Source organism: Lepisosteus platostomus, chromosome 2, assembly GCF_059453375.1.
Source record: "Lepisosteus platostomus isolate fLepPlt1 chromosome 2, fLepPlt1.hap1, whole genome shotgun sequence".
Lineage (NCBI taxonomy): Eukaryota > Metazoa > Chordata > Actinopteri > Semionotiformes > Lepisosteidae > Lepisosteus > Lepisosteus platostomus.
In genome coordinates, this window is record NC_142612.1 from 15,704,821 (window position 1) to 15,719,615 (window position 14,795).

The 14,795-nt window shown below is 43.2% G+C and overlaps 1 protein-coding gene across 4 annotated transcripts in view; it reads right to left on the reverse strand.

The window, feature by feature from the left end:
* The window catches only part of gsk3ba (glycogen synthase kinase 3 beta, genome duplicate a), a 102,322-nt gene that overhangs the window by 55,997 nt on the left and 31,530 nt on the right, over positions 1 to 14,795 (reverse strand). For all 4 annotated transcript variants that reach the window (XM_088600366.1, XM_088600376.1, XM_088600358.1 and 1 more), the window contains exon 2: positions 11,141 to 11,334. In XM_088600366.1, coding sequence (XP_088456492.1) covers positions 11,141 to 11,334 — 194 coding nt within the window. The remainder of the gene's footprint in view (positions 1 to 11,140; positions 11,335 to 14,795) is intronic.

Consider the following 14,795-nt stretch of genomic DNA (forward strand, 5'->3'; position numbering starts at 1 on the left):
CCCAAAGTCAATGGTAATTGGAAGCAAGGAGAAGGGGTAAGGGTAAGAAAGAGAATGCAAGTCCTCCACTGGGGCACATGTCATGAGATATCCTCGACACAAAAAAAACTCTCATCATGTGAAATGTATTACCGGTTTTACTTTATATTTTTTCCCCACTCCTAACTAAATTTCACAGCATCAGCACCAAGCATATTCTACAAAGGAATTGTTCTGAAGGGAAATCACCCTGGATTACGGTGCCAAATACCACAAGAAAAATTCTCACCAAGCTCGTGGCACTCACTTATTCTGAAATGAACCAGGGCCTCTGCCTTTTCTCCTAAATAAGACCATGCCACGGCCAGTTCTGGGTGCACCTGTCCAGAGACTTGTGCACAAACCACCATGCTCGGCTCTGACCGCAGACTGCAGGTGAGGGCCCAGGGCAGGCACTTCGCCCTTTTCTCATGGCCCGCTGTAGACTATAGGTTTCGGGAGAGCCAGACCTCGGACACGAGGGCCGCGGCTGGGTTAAAAATCCGAAGGGGAAGGGAGCTCCGGTCGGGGAGGAGTCATGTGAGGAGAATTAGCACTACAGCGTGCATGTGCATTCATTTCCGTGACACCCAGTGTACAGGCCTGAGCACGGGGGAGAGTGGCCTCTGCCTGCCCTCTCAGTCCATGAAAGAGGCCACCTCGCCACGTAAGGCAACCGACGTGCCGAAGTCTGCAAATGCGAGCTTCGGCTGTGACGCAACGTGCTGCCGGCAGAACACCGGGAATACTGGGATACCACGGTCTTCGTCTGTGGTACCACCCACGACACCGCACTAAAGAGCCCTGTTAAAAACCCTGCCTTCAATAGTGATTATACTAACAGCAGATGAACAAAAGCTGCCCAGGATTAATTCACAGACAAGGAATGCCCTTCTCAAAGTTGTTACTACCTTTTCTGTTTAGAGTCCCCCGAGCATTGTCTATTGGTAATTTCTGCAGCCAACAAAAGAACAAGGCCTTTCGCTTTAAACCTCCATGTGCTTTTTATCGAAATACAAATCCCACTTTCAAGACTCTGAGAAGTTATTCACGCGCTACTTTCAAATTCAGCATCAATGAAAACCGCTGAAAAACAATTCCACGAGTAAGATTTTTTCAATACAGTGCTTTGAGGTTTGTTTGGTTTTTTTTTAAAAGACTCCAAAATGTGCAGGAAACCTTTCAGAGTGCGGGTGAAAACAAAAAAACCTCAAAGTGATGACAAAGTTCAAAGGGGGAACCCCCTGTAACTTAAATTAGGAAACGTGCGCAGGAAAATGCGCGAAAGCCCTCGAAGGGCATAACTTGCAAGATAGCTCTGCGCTTCCCGGAGTTCGACCCTTGCCAGACAAGAGAGTGAAACAAAAACATGTGCGTCACTTCCCGGCGTCTCTCCTACGCCGTGTGGCATGTGAGTGCCCGCATTCACAAAGTAACACCCTTTCCGCAACAGTCGCCCACCGCCTCCAGACTGCATGTCACTGCCTTCAGCACTTTCACAATGAAGCAATTTGCTTAATCAGTAGGGTGAGAGCAAGAGCCCCCCCCTCTGCTGTATTCCAGGGTGCCAGTTTCAACAACCAAAGCAAACACGGGCAGCAGGAGCTGGTGAGAAGGGCTGTCTTTAGCGGCCGTCACATTCAAGTGCAAAGAAATCGGACTGCTGCCCTCTGACCATCAGCCCCCACAAAGGCACTTAAAGGGGAACTGCAATGCTATTTTTATATTTTGGGATTTACCTTAGAATCAGCAACGATGAGTGCATTTCAAACCACTATGAAAGTAAAATGTACACCGTAAATGTGCAAAGCCTCCAATTTACAAAATAGACTAAACTTCCAGGTATGCGCAGCGCCATATTCCGAGATTCAGAACGAGGCAACAAAACGTCCGGTGGGATGAACTGGCCCTGTGACATTGTAAACAAGCAGGCTTCTTGTTTCGTTTAATCCAATAGAAATATTGCTCTTGACTTTTGCCGACAAAGTCTACCTCGGTGTCCTGGCCAAATTTCCCATTGGCCCTTACCAATCATGGCCTCCTAATAATCCCCCTCTATGAATTGGCTACATTACTCTGCTCTCCTCCCCACTGATAGCTGATGTGTGGTGAGCGTTCTGGCGCACTATGGCTGCCGTCGCATCATCCAGGTGGATGCTGCACATTGGTGGTGGTGGAGGGGAGTCCCCATTACCTGTAAAGCGCTTTGAGTGGAGTGCCCAGAAAAGCGCTATATAAGTGTAAGCAATTATTATTATTACCTGTTAACTCTGCATGCAGATCACATTGGAACATTTCTGCAGCGAAATGTCTGTTGCACAACCTGTACCTGTTGGCTTGTACATCACATTTCATTAGTCATTACAGAGACTAGTGAGCAGGAAGGGCAGGTGTAAGTCACAATTCCCACAAACTCTTTGATCTCGCCCATGGAAAGACCAGCAGTTTGAGATAATAATAACAACAACAATAACAATAATAATAATAATTGCTTACACTTATATACCGCTTTTCTGGACACTCCACTCAAAGCGCTTTACAGGTAATGGGGACTCCCCTCCACCACCACCAATGTGCAGCATCCACCTGGATGATGCGACGGCAGCCATAGTGCGCCAGAACGCTCACCACACATCAGCTATCAGTGGGGAGGAGAGCAGAGTAATGTAGCCAATCCATAGAGGGGGACTATTAGGAGGCCATGATTGGTAAAGGCCGATGGGAAATTTGGCCAGGACGCCAGGGTTACACCCCTACTCTTTTCGAGAAACGCCCTGGGATTTTTAATGACCACAGAGAGCCAGGACTCTGTGGTCATTTACGTCTCATTCGAAGGATGGCGCCAGTTTACAGTATAGCGTCCCCGTCGCTATAATGGGGCATTAGGACCCACGCGGCCCGCAGGGTGAGCGCCCCCTGCTGGCCCCACTAACACCTCTTCCACCAGCAACCTTAGTTTTTCCCAGGAGGTCTCCCATCCAGGTACTGACCAGGCTCACACCTCCTTAGCTTCAGTGGGTTGCCAGTTGTGAGTTGCAGGGTGATATGGCGGCTGGCTGGGAGATAACAGGATACCCAAAAAAACTCTCACCATGTGAAATGTTATACTAGTATACTAGTTTTACTTTATATATTTTTTCACTCCTAATTAAACACATCACAGCATCAGTGCCATGCATATTCTGCAATGGAATTGTTCTGAATGGAAATCATCCTGAATTACGGTGTGAGCCAAATACAGTTTAAGACAACATGGCGACTATCCAGTACTTTTACCAAGTTCACAATGCTGTACTTTATTCCAAACTAAAATTCTGAGATACCATCAATTTATTTTGTTAACCAAGATTCAATAACCGGTCAGAAAAGGGGGAACTGCAGTCCCAATTTAAGCAAACTTTCTGCTTGGAATGGATGTACCCTTAAAGGGGAACCGCAACACTATTTTCACATTTCGGGGGATAATAAATCAGAAACCATGAGTGCATTTCTAATCACAATGAAACTACCACATACACAGTAACGTGCACAACCTCTAATTCACATCATAAAAGAGTTTCAGCGTATGAGTAGCACAATATTGCCATCACTGTCTGTAATTCAGAAGGAGGCAACAAATATTTCGATGACACAAAAGCCGCCCCTATTATATTGTAAACGTGCTTTAGACCATATTTCTACAATATTAGAAGTCAATATTTTCATGAAACCAACAACCAAGGTGTTTTTTAGATACTTTTTAAAAAATGAGCAGCCTGTCATTCACCTAAAACAGACTCGTAATTAACTTTAACAGACCATGTTTCTCATTTGTTTAGAGTGACTAGTGAGCAGGAAGAGCCGCTTTTACATCACAATTCATGCAAATTCTCATACTCATCTGCGGCAAGACCAGTGGCTTGCAACAAAACGGGGACCATACAGTACTCTCACAATAAGTTCACAATTTTATACTTAATTTGGAATTAATCAATTTTGTTACCGAGATTTACTAACTGCGGTTCCGTTATAATAATTTTAATTATCTTGGAACGTATACGCAATACAAGCCTGGTTAAGGACTGGTTGGGTTCTCAAATTCAAGGAAACCCCTTGGGCATCAAGTCTGAACCTTCAGATTTTTTATATGCCTTACGCAGTATTACAAAGAAATATCCAAAACAAAAACAGAAAAAAAACAAAAGCATTTGCTCAAGTTGTAGAACACGTAGGATGCCGAATGTTCTCCAATATGTCTGCTACCTTGGATAAAAATCGGAGACCAACTGAACAAAATAAATTCTGCATAACTTTCTACACTAGCCTTCAGGTATGTACTAAAGACCACATGTCAAGGGTCTGTGTGATCATCACTTGATTGTCGTTTGCCAAAAAAAACTGGGGCAAACAAACCTCCCCTAAGTCTCTAAATGGTCAGAATTCAGGACGTTGCCTTGTTTATGATATAAAACAAGTTTGAGGTCTCAAGTTTAAATTTTGGGGGTAAAAATTAATTAAATTCACACATTGTGCTGTGTGCATATTTATTATTGCTGTCAGCACTAATTTCTTGATTTTTTTAGAAAACAGTTTCACTGCCATGAAAACAAATGTAATGGTTGGATTTAGAGGATATTGGAGGTCACCTGCATATGAAATACTTCCTGAAATAATTAAAAGTTATGCTGTAATGATCCACAAAATGCAACAGAATATTCAGATTTCCAAAAATGCGATGGATCGGTCTCCGAAAGCAGCACACAGTTAATAAACTTGGGCAAAACGCAATCAAAAGTTTCTTCAATGAATGTTTCTGGCCGACACTTTTATCCAAAGGAACTTACATTTGTAGGCATTTTACTGAATGGTTTCCAGGTAAAGCCCCTTGCTTAAGTGTGCTATAGCAGTGTCTCATCTGGGATTTGCACCCACAACCTCCCAGTTAGGAGCCCAGAGTCCTGACCACTGCTGCCTGTGTCAATCAAGCCTATGACAATGTGTTGTGCAGATGTTCCACAGAAGCCCCATGACCAAATCAGGTTAATTGTGTTTGCCTCAACTTGGGATTCACAGCTTTTACCAAAAAGACTCCAAATAATCTGTATGTCCATTTGGATAAGTCATACTTTTCACACACAGAAAAAAACATACCTGTGCAGACCTAGAGAATAAAGCGATCCCAAATGAAAATACACAAATGAGGAAAAAGGCAAAAGGCTGAAAAAAGATTGGGGTGTCTTAATGACTAATGTAATTAGCAATAAGTCACTCCACATTGCTGCCTGTCAAGTTAAGAGGCAGAACCCAAGAGTGTACAAAACAGGATATGACACTAACTGAAAAGAAACTGCTGAAGACAACTGCAGAGACCACATCAAAAGGGTACAGTACCACCTGAAAACCTAAGTGGACTCCAACGGTTTTATAACATACATTTCCTTCATAAGCAAATGCCTGCTTGTGATCCTACTAAAGAAAACATTCGCCGGAGTAGACTGCTGAATGTACACGTCGAGCAGCACATTTTATTTCATCAACCAGCTGTCTTTCAAATTCTGCAACAATAAAAGGAGGAAACATTTACCATGCTTCAGAAGGAACCAAGTCACTGGTTTATTATAACTTTCCTTCAAAACAATGAAAGGTTAATATATGACCGCCTGAGGTGTCACATCTCACACGTTTATTTTTATTCCCTTAAAATATGAAAAGGGTATTTATTCAATGCAGTCTGTTATGCAGATCCTGTAATAGTGCACCAACAACATGGAACTATTCTGAACGTCCCGAAGCCAAGATCTTCGTCTTATTTAACCATGGTCACATATAGACCCGTTCCCTAATATATGTCAAGGTTCCTTTCTGCAAGTCTTTTTTATGCAACCCTTTCTCAGAGTCTGTGTAAACACATAAAGGGAATTAAAATTCAACAATCCGTCCATTTTCTAACCATTGTATCCAATACAAGGTCGTGGGGGAGCCAGAGCCAGAGCCTATCCCAGCAAGCAATGGGCACAAGGCAGGATACACCCTGGCTACAGAGAGACACAAACACACACACTCACACCAGGACCAATTCACCCACGGGCCATTTTAACTACCAGTGTGTTTTCGGGAGAATTGAACCCAGGGCCCCCAAACTGCGAGGCAGCAATGCTAACCAGCGCAACAATGTGCTGGCTCCAGAATCACCATTTATGGTATTGTGAAATAAAATGTTACTTAAAATCCTAGAATTTGAATAAAAACACTCAAAGAACATATACAAAACTACACAAAACAAAAAAGTTTACAGTACATAATAAAAAACCACTGGAGGAAGAGAGAGAGAACCGAGACAGCCGATACGCTGAGGACACCGCACGCGAGCCTCGGGTGTAAAACAGAGCCTTTGTGGATGCAGGTGGAGAGCTTATTATACCCACTCCCACTACTGGCTGTTTGTGTCTAACATACACATTTCAGAACTCAAAAATCCTATTTTTGGACCTATGGGAGGCGTTATGTTAAGGTGAATTTACAGGTGGCGAGTCTTACAGAACCTGAGGTTTTTAGTTTGAGCGAATAAGACAAAAGGTCTTGGAACTTTTTTTTGTCGCATTACACCCCCAAGTCTGCGCGCTCGCCTCTCGCTCTTCACTCTAGCTGGGCTGCACGAGGATCAACGTGCTGCGACTGAGGGGCATCCCGTGACTGAAGCTCGGTGCCGTTTTGTTTTACACGGATGTTTGCTTGGAGGAATGAGCCCCTGGACAGGAAGCTAAGCGGACAAGGAGCCCTCTGCTGAAGCCTCACATCTTCCCAGCCTGCGCAGACTCGCGGCGCCCGCCCGGTACAATTTGCAGAAAGTGGGAAAGTGAAGGAGCCACACACCAGGTCAAGGAGTGGGGAAAAGCCATACAGGAAGAGAGTGGTGTGTCACATGAAACAGTCCGTCTTACCACACACCCAAATTAAAATGCGACAGACAATGGGATATGTGGATCCTGAGGCTGAGAAGGCCTATTGTCACGCATTTCACTACAATTCTTCAGCATGTTAATTTTCAGACTTAAACGGGAAGCACAGAAGGCCTCTCGTGTCAGCTGTGACGGGCGGGCCGCACAAAAAAGTAAGTCGGCACGCTTAAAACTATGTCCTCGTTAACGTGACTCCAGATGCAAGGAGAGGGACAAAGACAGCTCGCCTGACACCTCCCAGGGTTATAATTATTCTCTTTAATCCCTCCACCACCAGCAGAAGTCGAAAGTGTGAGTTTTCATCTCGGGGTGAGTCCCAGCAGGCGGAGAGGCTCAGAGTCAGCCAGTGGGAAGATGAAAGGCTCATCCACCACTAACCCCTTTGTCCTGGGCCTCCTCTACTACCTCATCAAAACTGCAAACTGCACTTTCTGCACAAGGAGTCAGCATTGTTTCCACCGACAATGGATGAATACACGGGGCTGCCATTTTCAAAAATACACATTTGTGTTAGTGTAGGGTTATGTACTGTTGTATTTCCAAAAAAGGCAATAAGGAATAATGGCATAAAGACAATAATGGTATAAAAAAATCACCCTTGAATGTTAGTCATTTACATACCCTTCTAACTATACATTCAACAGAGAGAATGTATGGAGAAGAGAACCCTAGCTGTCCATAGTGGTCAGGAATGAAACTAAATAAGAACATGCAAAAAAAAAGCATTTATTAAAAATGAAGAAAAAAACAACTAGGCTTCATCGTTTATAAATACCACCAGCTTACTTCATGTGCTCACTAGAAGCTGAATAGAGTTAGAAATCCATTTTCCACCAATGTCCAGACACTCCACTTTTCAAAAATATTGCAAAGATGAGGCAGGTCTACCTAAAAGAAATGAAAAGCTCTGACTTCGGTCTAAAGGATGCCAAGTGCAGAGCTGGCAGAGCGCCTCCCGGAGGAAGTTTTGGAGTAGACAGACAAGGGCTTCTTTAAGAAACATTACAAACCCAAAAAATGACATTTTGGCCCATTTAGCCTGTTTGGTAGTTAGTAATTAATTGATGAAAGGATCTCATCCCGAAATTTCTTTTAAAAAGAAAACAACGTGGCTGAGTGGCTTGTTCCACACTCCCACAGCGCTCTGGGTAAAGAAGTGTCTCCTGCTCTCAGTCACACTTCTGTGGAGCTCCTGCTCTCCACGTATTTTCCACTTGCTTCCCCTGGTTCACTTTATGCTGTTGATTCTGAAGAAATCTGCTGGGTTTGCTTTCTCAATGCCTTTGAGGATTGTGAATTCTTGGAGCAGGTCCCCTCTGGCAAAACAACAACCACCGAGACTTCCCATGAGTGCAGGCCTGCGGCCCTGGCAGAGAAACGCACAGCTCCCACAAGCAGGCGCGACTCTCCTGCAAGAGCAGCACCGTCGAGCTGCGGAGTGTCCGAAGATGACAGGCTCTGTGTGAGTGAGTGGGTGGGTGGAGGGGCCCCCCCTGCCCTCCCCCCTTCACCCTGCCCCCGTGCTGTACAGGAAACACAGCTGCGAGCTCAGACAAGAAAGAACCACCGACCAACCCAAACAGAGAGCAGAGAAAATTAAAAGCGAAGATCCGAGTCTCTACTCTCACGCTGTACAGTGAAACTTCCATTTCATATCGTTTCTGAGGATCTGGGAGAACTATGCTATTCTGTCAGCGTCATCAATTCATGTAATATGTTGCATCTACTTTGAAGGCACTAAGCTCAATCAACTCAACATGACTATACTTGGCCTTCATTTCATAACTTACCAGAATCAGGTCTGTTAATGGGTGCCACAGTGGCACAGTGGCTCGCATTGCTGCCTCGCAGCTCTGAGGCCCTGGGTTTCGCTCCTGGAGTACTAACTGTGTGGAGGTTGTATAATCTCCCCATATTCCTGTGGGCTTCCTCCCACAGCCCAAAACCATACTGGGAGGGAAACTGGCTTCTGGGAAAGACGACCTGGTGTGATTATGTGTGCGTCTGTAGGTCCTGCCTGGAGTGTGTTGCTTGCCTGAATAGGCTCCAGCCCCCTTACGACCTTGAATTGACTGAAGCAGTTACAAAATGGATGTTTTTTACCTAAAACCTGTGCATACTGTATATTTTACAGAAGGCAGCTGAACTAGCAAAAAATCACCAAGTTCATTACAATAACCCAGAATTTGGACATATTCTGTACTGGACTACAGAACGGCAGTGTCAGTCACGCTAACAACTACATTTAAATTCATGCATTAAAAAACTCCCCACTGTTCTGCAACTCATTTGTAAGGCGGTGGTTACTGCTGTTCCTGACAGGTAGGAAGATTAACTTGCAATTTTCATTAAGCACAGATGACAAAAAATCTCTTAAAAGAGCATCTGTTACACAAGAATACAAGATAAGCATATACTTTTTGTTTTAAAGACGGATGCAAGAAATTCTGGATTTCAGCTGCACAAGCAGTATTTGTTTCCATAAAAAACAGACTTAAGTACAAAGCTCATTCAGCTGCCACAGAATAAATGATGCTGTGTGATGCAGGAGGCTGTTGAAAAGCTGCTAATTTGGAAGTGAATCCAGAAGCCTTTAATTGTGATAAAAACCCCTTAAAACCAGTAAATTAAGATGGCTCCCCACTTTCTGATGAGAACAACATATCTGTGTTAGGAAAGACCAGGTTAATGCCTCCTGTTGACAAGATGATCACAAAAAACAGGTACTCAGCAAACACGACCTCCCTTACAGATTTAATGCCTTGCTCAAGTATTCCAACCTTTCCCAAGGTGCCCCATTTTGTGAAAATTAAAAAGGGTGTACACATTTCTTTTAAGCTTATTTTTAATCAAATATTAAAGATATTTAATATTAAATGCTCAAATGCTTGAAATTGAGTTTTTTTTAAGGTAAGAGAAAACTAAACGCCCCCCCCAAAAAGAGAAAAACTCATGCTGACTGCATAAATATTCAGTCCCATGAACTCAATCTGTGGAAGAACCTTTGGCAGAAATATATTTCTAAGACTTTCTGGGGGAATATCTACTAAGCTTGCTCACCACTTGGCACAAGGTTTGCCCATTCTTCATGGCAGACTTGCTCAAACTCTCTTGTTTGACTGGGCTACCTAAGAGCATGAATCATTGTTTAGTGGAAAGGTGAATTTCTGCTCCAGTTGTAAGTCTTCAGCTCTCTGAAAGAGGTTTTCCTCTAGTATTTGCCTGTACTTTGCTCTGTACTTCTTTTCTTCAACCCTAATAAACTCTACAGTCCCTGTTGAGAAGTATCCCCATAGGCTGATGATGTCACCACCACATTTCACTTTACAGATGCTGCTGACTGGGTCTGACTGTTTTGATTTCCCACCAGATGTTTTTTTTTTCTAAAATCATGAAAATCGCTATTATCCACACAGATTTTTCACTCCTCCCCCTGATGTGGTGTGTAGGCAACCTCCCGTCATATAATGGCTGCTACCAGTCACTCAGGTAGGGGGTGCCATTCAGTGGTGGATAAATTCGGCCCTCTTCTACTTGTTAAATACTCTGGTATCCTTCGGGGATACCAAAAAAGCACTATATAAATGCACTTGACTAGTAAATGTTTTGAGTAACAAATCATAATCAAAAACTGAGTGCATAGCACAGTGACCTAGATGATCCACTTAATTAATAATAATAATAATTGCTTACACTTATATAGCGCTTTTCTGGACACTCCACTCAAAGCGCTTTACAGGTAATGGGGACTCCCCTCCACCACCACCAATGTGCAGCATCCACCTGGATGATGCGACGGCAGCCATAGTGCGCCAGAACGCTCACCACACACCAGCTATCAGTGGGGAGGAGAGCAGAGTAATGTAGCCAATTCATAGAGGGGGATTATTAGGAGGCCATGATTAGTAAGGGCCAATTGGAAATTTGGCCAGGACACCGGGGTTACACCCCTACTCTTTTCGAGAAGCGCCCTGGGATTTTTAATGACCACAGAGAGTCAGGACCTCGGTTTTACGTCTCATCCGAAGGACGGCGCCTGTTTACAGTATAGTGTCCCTGTCACTATACTGGGGCATTAGGACCCACATGGACTGCAGGGTGAGCGCCCCCCACTGGCCCCACTAACACCCCACTAACACCACTTGTTCAAAACTGCGAGTTGAAATCCCGAGCGCTCTTCTCACCTTGAATCTCTTGTCTTGTAGGACCTTCTTGATGGCCACCAGCTCCCCAGAGTCGCACAGCTTGGCCTGATACACCACGCCAAAGGAACCATTGCCAATGACCTTAGTGTCCGTGTAGCTGACCTCTTGCGGCCGGTCAGGGCCCTGGCCTGGAGTAGCCACCACTGTGGTCACTTTGCTGCCATCCTTATCCCCTGCAAAAAAAAAAAAAGGCACTGTTGTCACTCTCTGCAACTCGACTTCTTCCAATATAGCCGAGAAACCGAAACCGGACTCCCAGTGCAGAGCAGCCAGAATCACTTCAGGGCCCTTATGCAACCAGGCTACTGGAAGAACTAGAATCGCAATGAACAGCATTCCACATCATTTGCAATTCTCAGGTTCCTCGCGCCTAACGTAGATTACAACAGCCAACAGCTTGGAAGCTGAAATGGGTATCAGGAATTCTGACACAGGGAATTCTCTCTGTTGGAAACTGTTGGGAATTCTCCGTGGAACATACACATCTTCAAGAGTTCTCTGCTTCTAACACAGCAACAATGCTACAAAAAGAAACCAAACACCATTAGTGTCTGTTTTAAGAGAATATTCTGAATACCAGGATTAAGATCCAAAAAGTGAGAAACAGCTTCAACACACTCCGAATGAAGTATTATGCCACATTAACACAAGTACTGGTGAAGCAGTATACGCACAGTAATAGACAGACAGTAATCACGCCCATTTGGGAAGAATCATTATTGCTCTTTCTCAACATAACTCCCACATTACATTGATTTTAAGGTTATTTCATCATCTGAAATTATACAGAGGATCCCAAGAAAAAGCTAATCTGGAACATATATTTTATAACTTCCAAGGAATGAGAAGTGTTGCGCTCACTATGACTCAAGTTCTTGCAGTGACATCAGTAATTTGAAAAGAAAGCACTACTGCAGCTCTTAAGACATGCCTGACATCACTAAACGCAACTAAAAAATTGAAGCATTCCATGTCAGGTTATGTCAATTGTTTGATTAGAGATAAATCAGTAACATTATATTTTATTAGACTGCACCCACTCAACATTAAATTATTTAGAGATTCCCCTCTTTCCCCAGTTTTCCCCCGACCTTTACCAATCATGGCCTCCTAATAATCCCCATCTCTAAATTGTCTTCATCATTCTGTTCTCCTCCCCACTGATAGCTGATGTGTGGTGATCGTTTTGGCGCACTATGGCTGCCGTCGCATCATCCAGGTGGGGCTGCACATTGGTGGTGGTGGAGGGGAGTCCCCATTACCTGTAAAGCGCTTTGAATGGAGTTTCCAGAAAAGCATTATATAAAAGTGTAAGGACTATTATTAGCTTCTAAAAATTGAATATCCAACATTGTGAATATCCAAAATTCAACATTGTGAATGACTTTAGAAATGACAATTGCTCTTGCCATTGCCACTCCCTGTGGTATTAAGAAAAAACCTACAACCTTAAAGTATGGTTTCCCTTTTTTTTTTATTTTGTTCCTTATTTCGTCTCATCCACCCGAAACACGACACGGCCCCTGACTGGAAATCTCTTTGGTTCGTGTCCTGCAATAATGACAACGTCGCGCACAGCATGTCTGAAGACACGAGGACAAGGGTGCAGCTGGATTCTGGGGAAACTGGCCGACCCCACATTTTTAAAAGGCAGCTAAAAGCCGACATGCATGAAACTGAATTGGGACGATAAGCTGACTTTTCTAACGTGGATAAGAAAAAAGGAGATATGCATGGCTTTTACCCTATTTAGAAAACCACTTTTTACCGTTTTAGCAACATCTCAAATGACACTAGAAGTTTCAATGCACATGGATCCTGTTCATAGAACCAGGGGATTTAATACAGGAGATGTGTTTACCATAAAAAAGGGAATAAAATAATAGCAGATCTTAAATCCTGACACAGGCATGCAAGATTTCACAAGCAAGGGGAATGCTTTTGCAACTTCAATGGTTCAATGTTGATACTAAACTAAAATGTGCAACCAAGAAAGCACACATTGGGCAATTGTTTCCCAGCTGGCAAGCACACAGTACAAAGATAAAAAGAAAGTGGTGTGCAATATTGTGCTGCTTTTTCCACAAACAGCATATTTAACACTAGATTCCTACTTGGAACAGTGTATAATGAGCACTGCAGTCCCATCTGGGATAAAGGATTTCGGAAGAGCCTATAAGTATTTAAAGCTTTTTTTTTCCACGGCAGAATACCTAGGTTGGTAAAAAATTAAAGACCTCTTCAATTCAGGTCTTCAAATGACTAAAAAAAACAGTCACTGCACTAAACGTAGCAAAATTCAGATCCCCTCCACCATTACCAGGCAGCCTTGCTCCAATTTCACCTGCAGAATTATTACTGGACAGTTCTGTAACACGTGTATGAATAAAACATAAAAAATAACTCAAAGTCGCAATCATGTGGAACTGCTCACTCTCTTTCTGGAGTGACATACCCCATCTCAAGAAAGAAGCTTGGGTTTTCAAATATACGTAAAAGTTAGGTTAGTGAAGACTGGTAACATCCAATTACTAAAATGCCAGTCCTGCCTTTATATCGCGCTTGAATTTAAAAAAAGTTGCTTGAACTAGCCTATTTAAGCCACTGCATTCGACAAAGGACAAGGGAACCTACTAATTTTCTAACACATAGTTAAAGTAAAGGGATAATTACGTAAATGAGCAGAACTTAATACATGTAGCTAAGTAGCTGCCAAACAAAGGAATTAGGTGCTGCTGTATCCAGGCCTACAGAGCAAAAAGAAGCCTCATTTCGAACCAGTTCAACTTCAGCAGCAATGTAGTATGTTCACTGAATCCACCGACACATCCATTTTTAAAATTTAGCCCGTTATATTTTAAATTACGCTTCCCTTTCAACAGTGCTTTGCAGACTGCCGTACCAAAAGGTCGCTTTCATAAAAATGGCTTGAGAGGAAGATGAGATGACTTGCACTAAGAAAGGAAATGTGCTGACACAGTACGAGGGGGTAGAGGGGGTTTCCATTATAAACCCTGCAGAGGAATCCATTTGCGGAAAACGATTCTGAGGATCTTTCGTACAAGAAAAGGGAGCCATATCCGAGACACGGGAACATTTTGCAGGATGGCACGGTAATCCATTCAACTAAAATCTTAGGAAAGAGCAAAAACCCCACAATTTTGTCATTTCATCAGTGTCAACTAAAGAGTAACTTTTGTGCAACAATTGTCAAAATTAGATACACCCCTGCAAAGATATTTCATTACCAGCCAAACCAGATTTATCTCCATTAAAATACTAATGCATTTATTTTTAAAGTGAAAGCTATTCAGCTTTATTCACCAGATTTCTTTCTCCTTCTGTTTCCTGCAATGAAGAAAAAAAAATGGAATTTCCCTGGATTTTTAGAGCAAGGGCAAAGTCTGCTTTATTTATAGCCACTAATAAAATTTGGAAATGCAGAGAAGGTCTCGTCCTGGAAGGAAACTATAATGTGAATGGGTTTGACAAAGTGAAAGACAAGCCATTAAACAAAGCCCATTATTCTCTTTTAAGGAACAGAACGCAAGGATAAAATAGTTAGAGGAAGTGCAGACAGTGACCCAGGTTATCAACACACTCAAATCGCAACCTCTTGCAGACCCAGCACTTC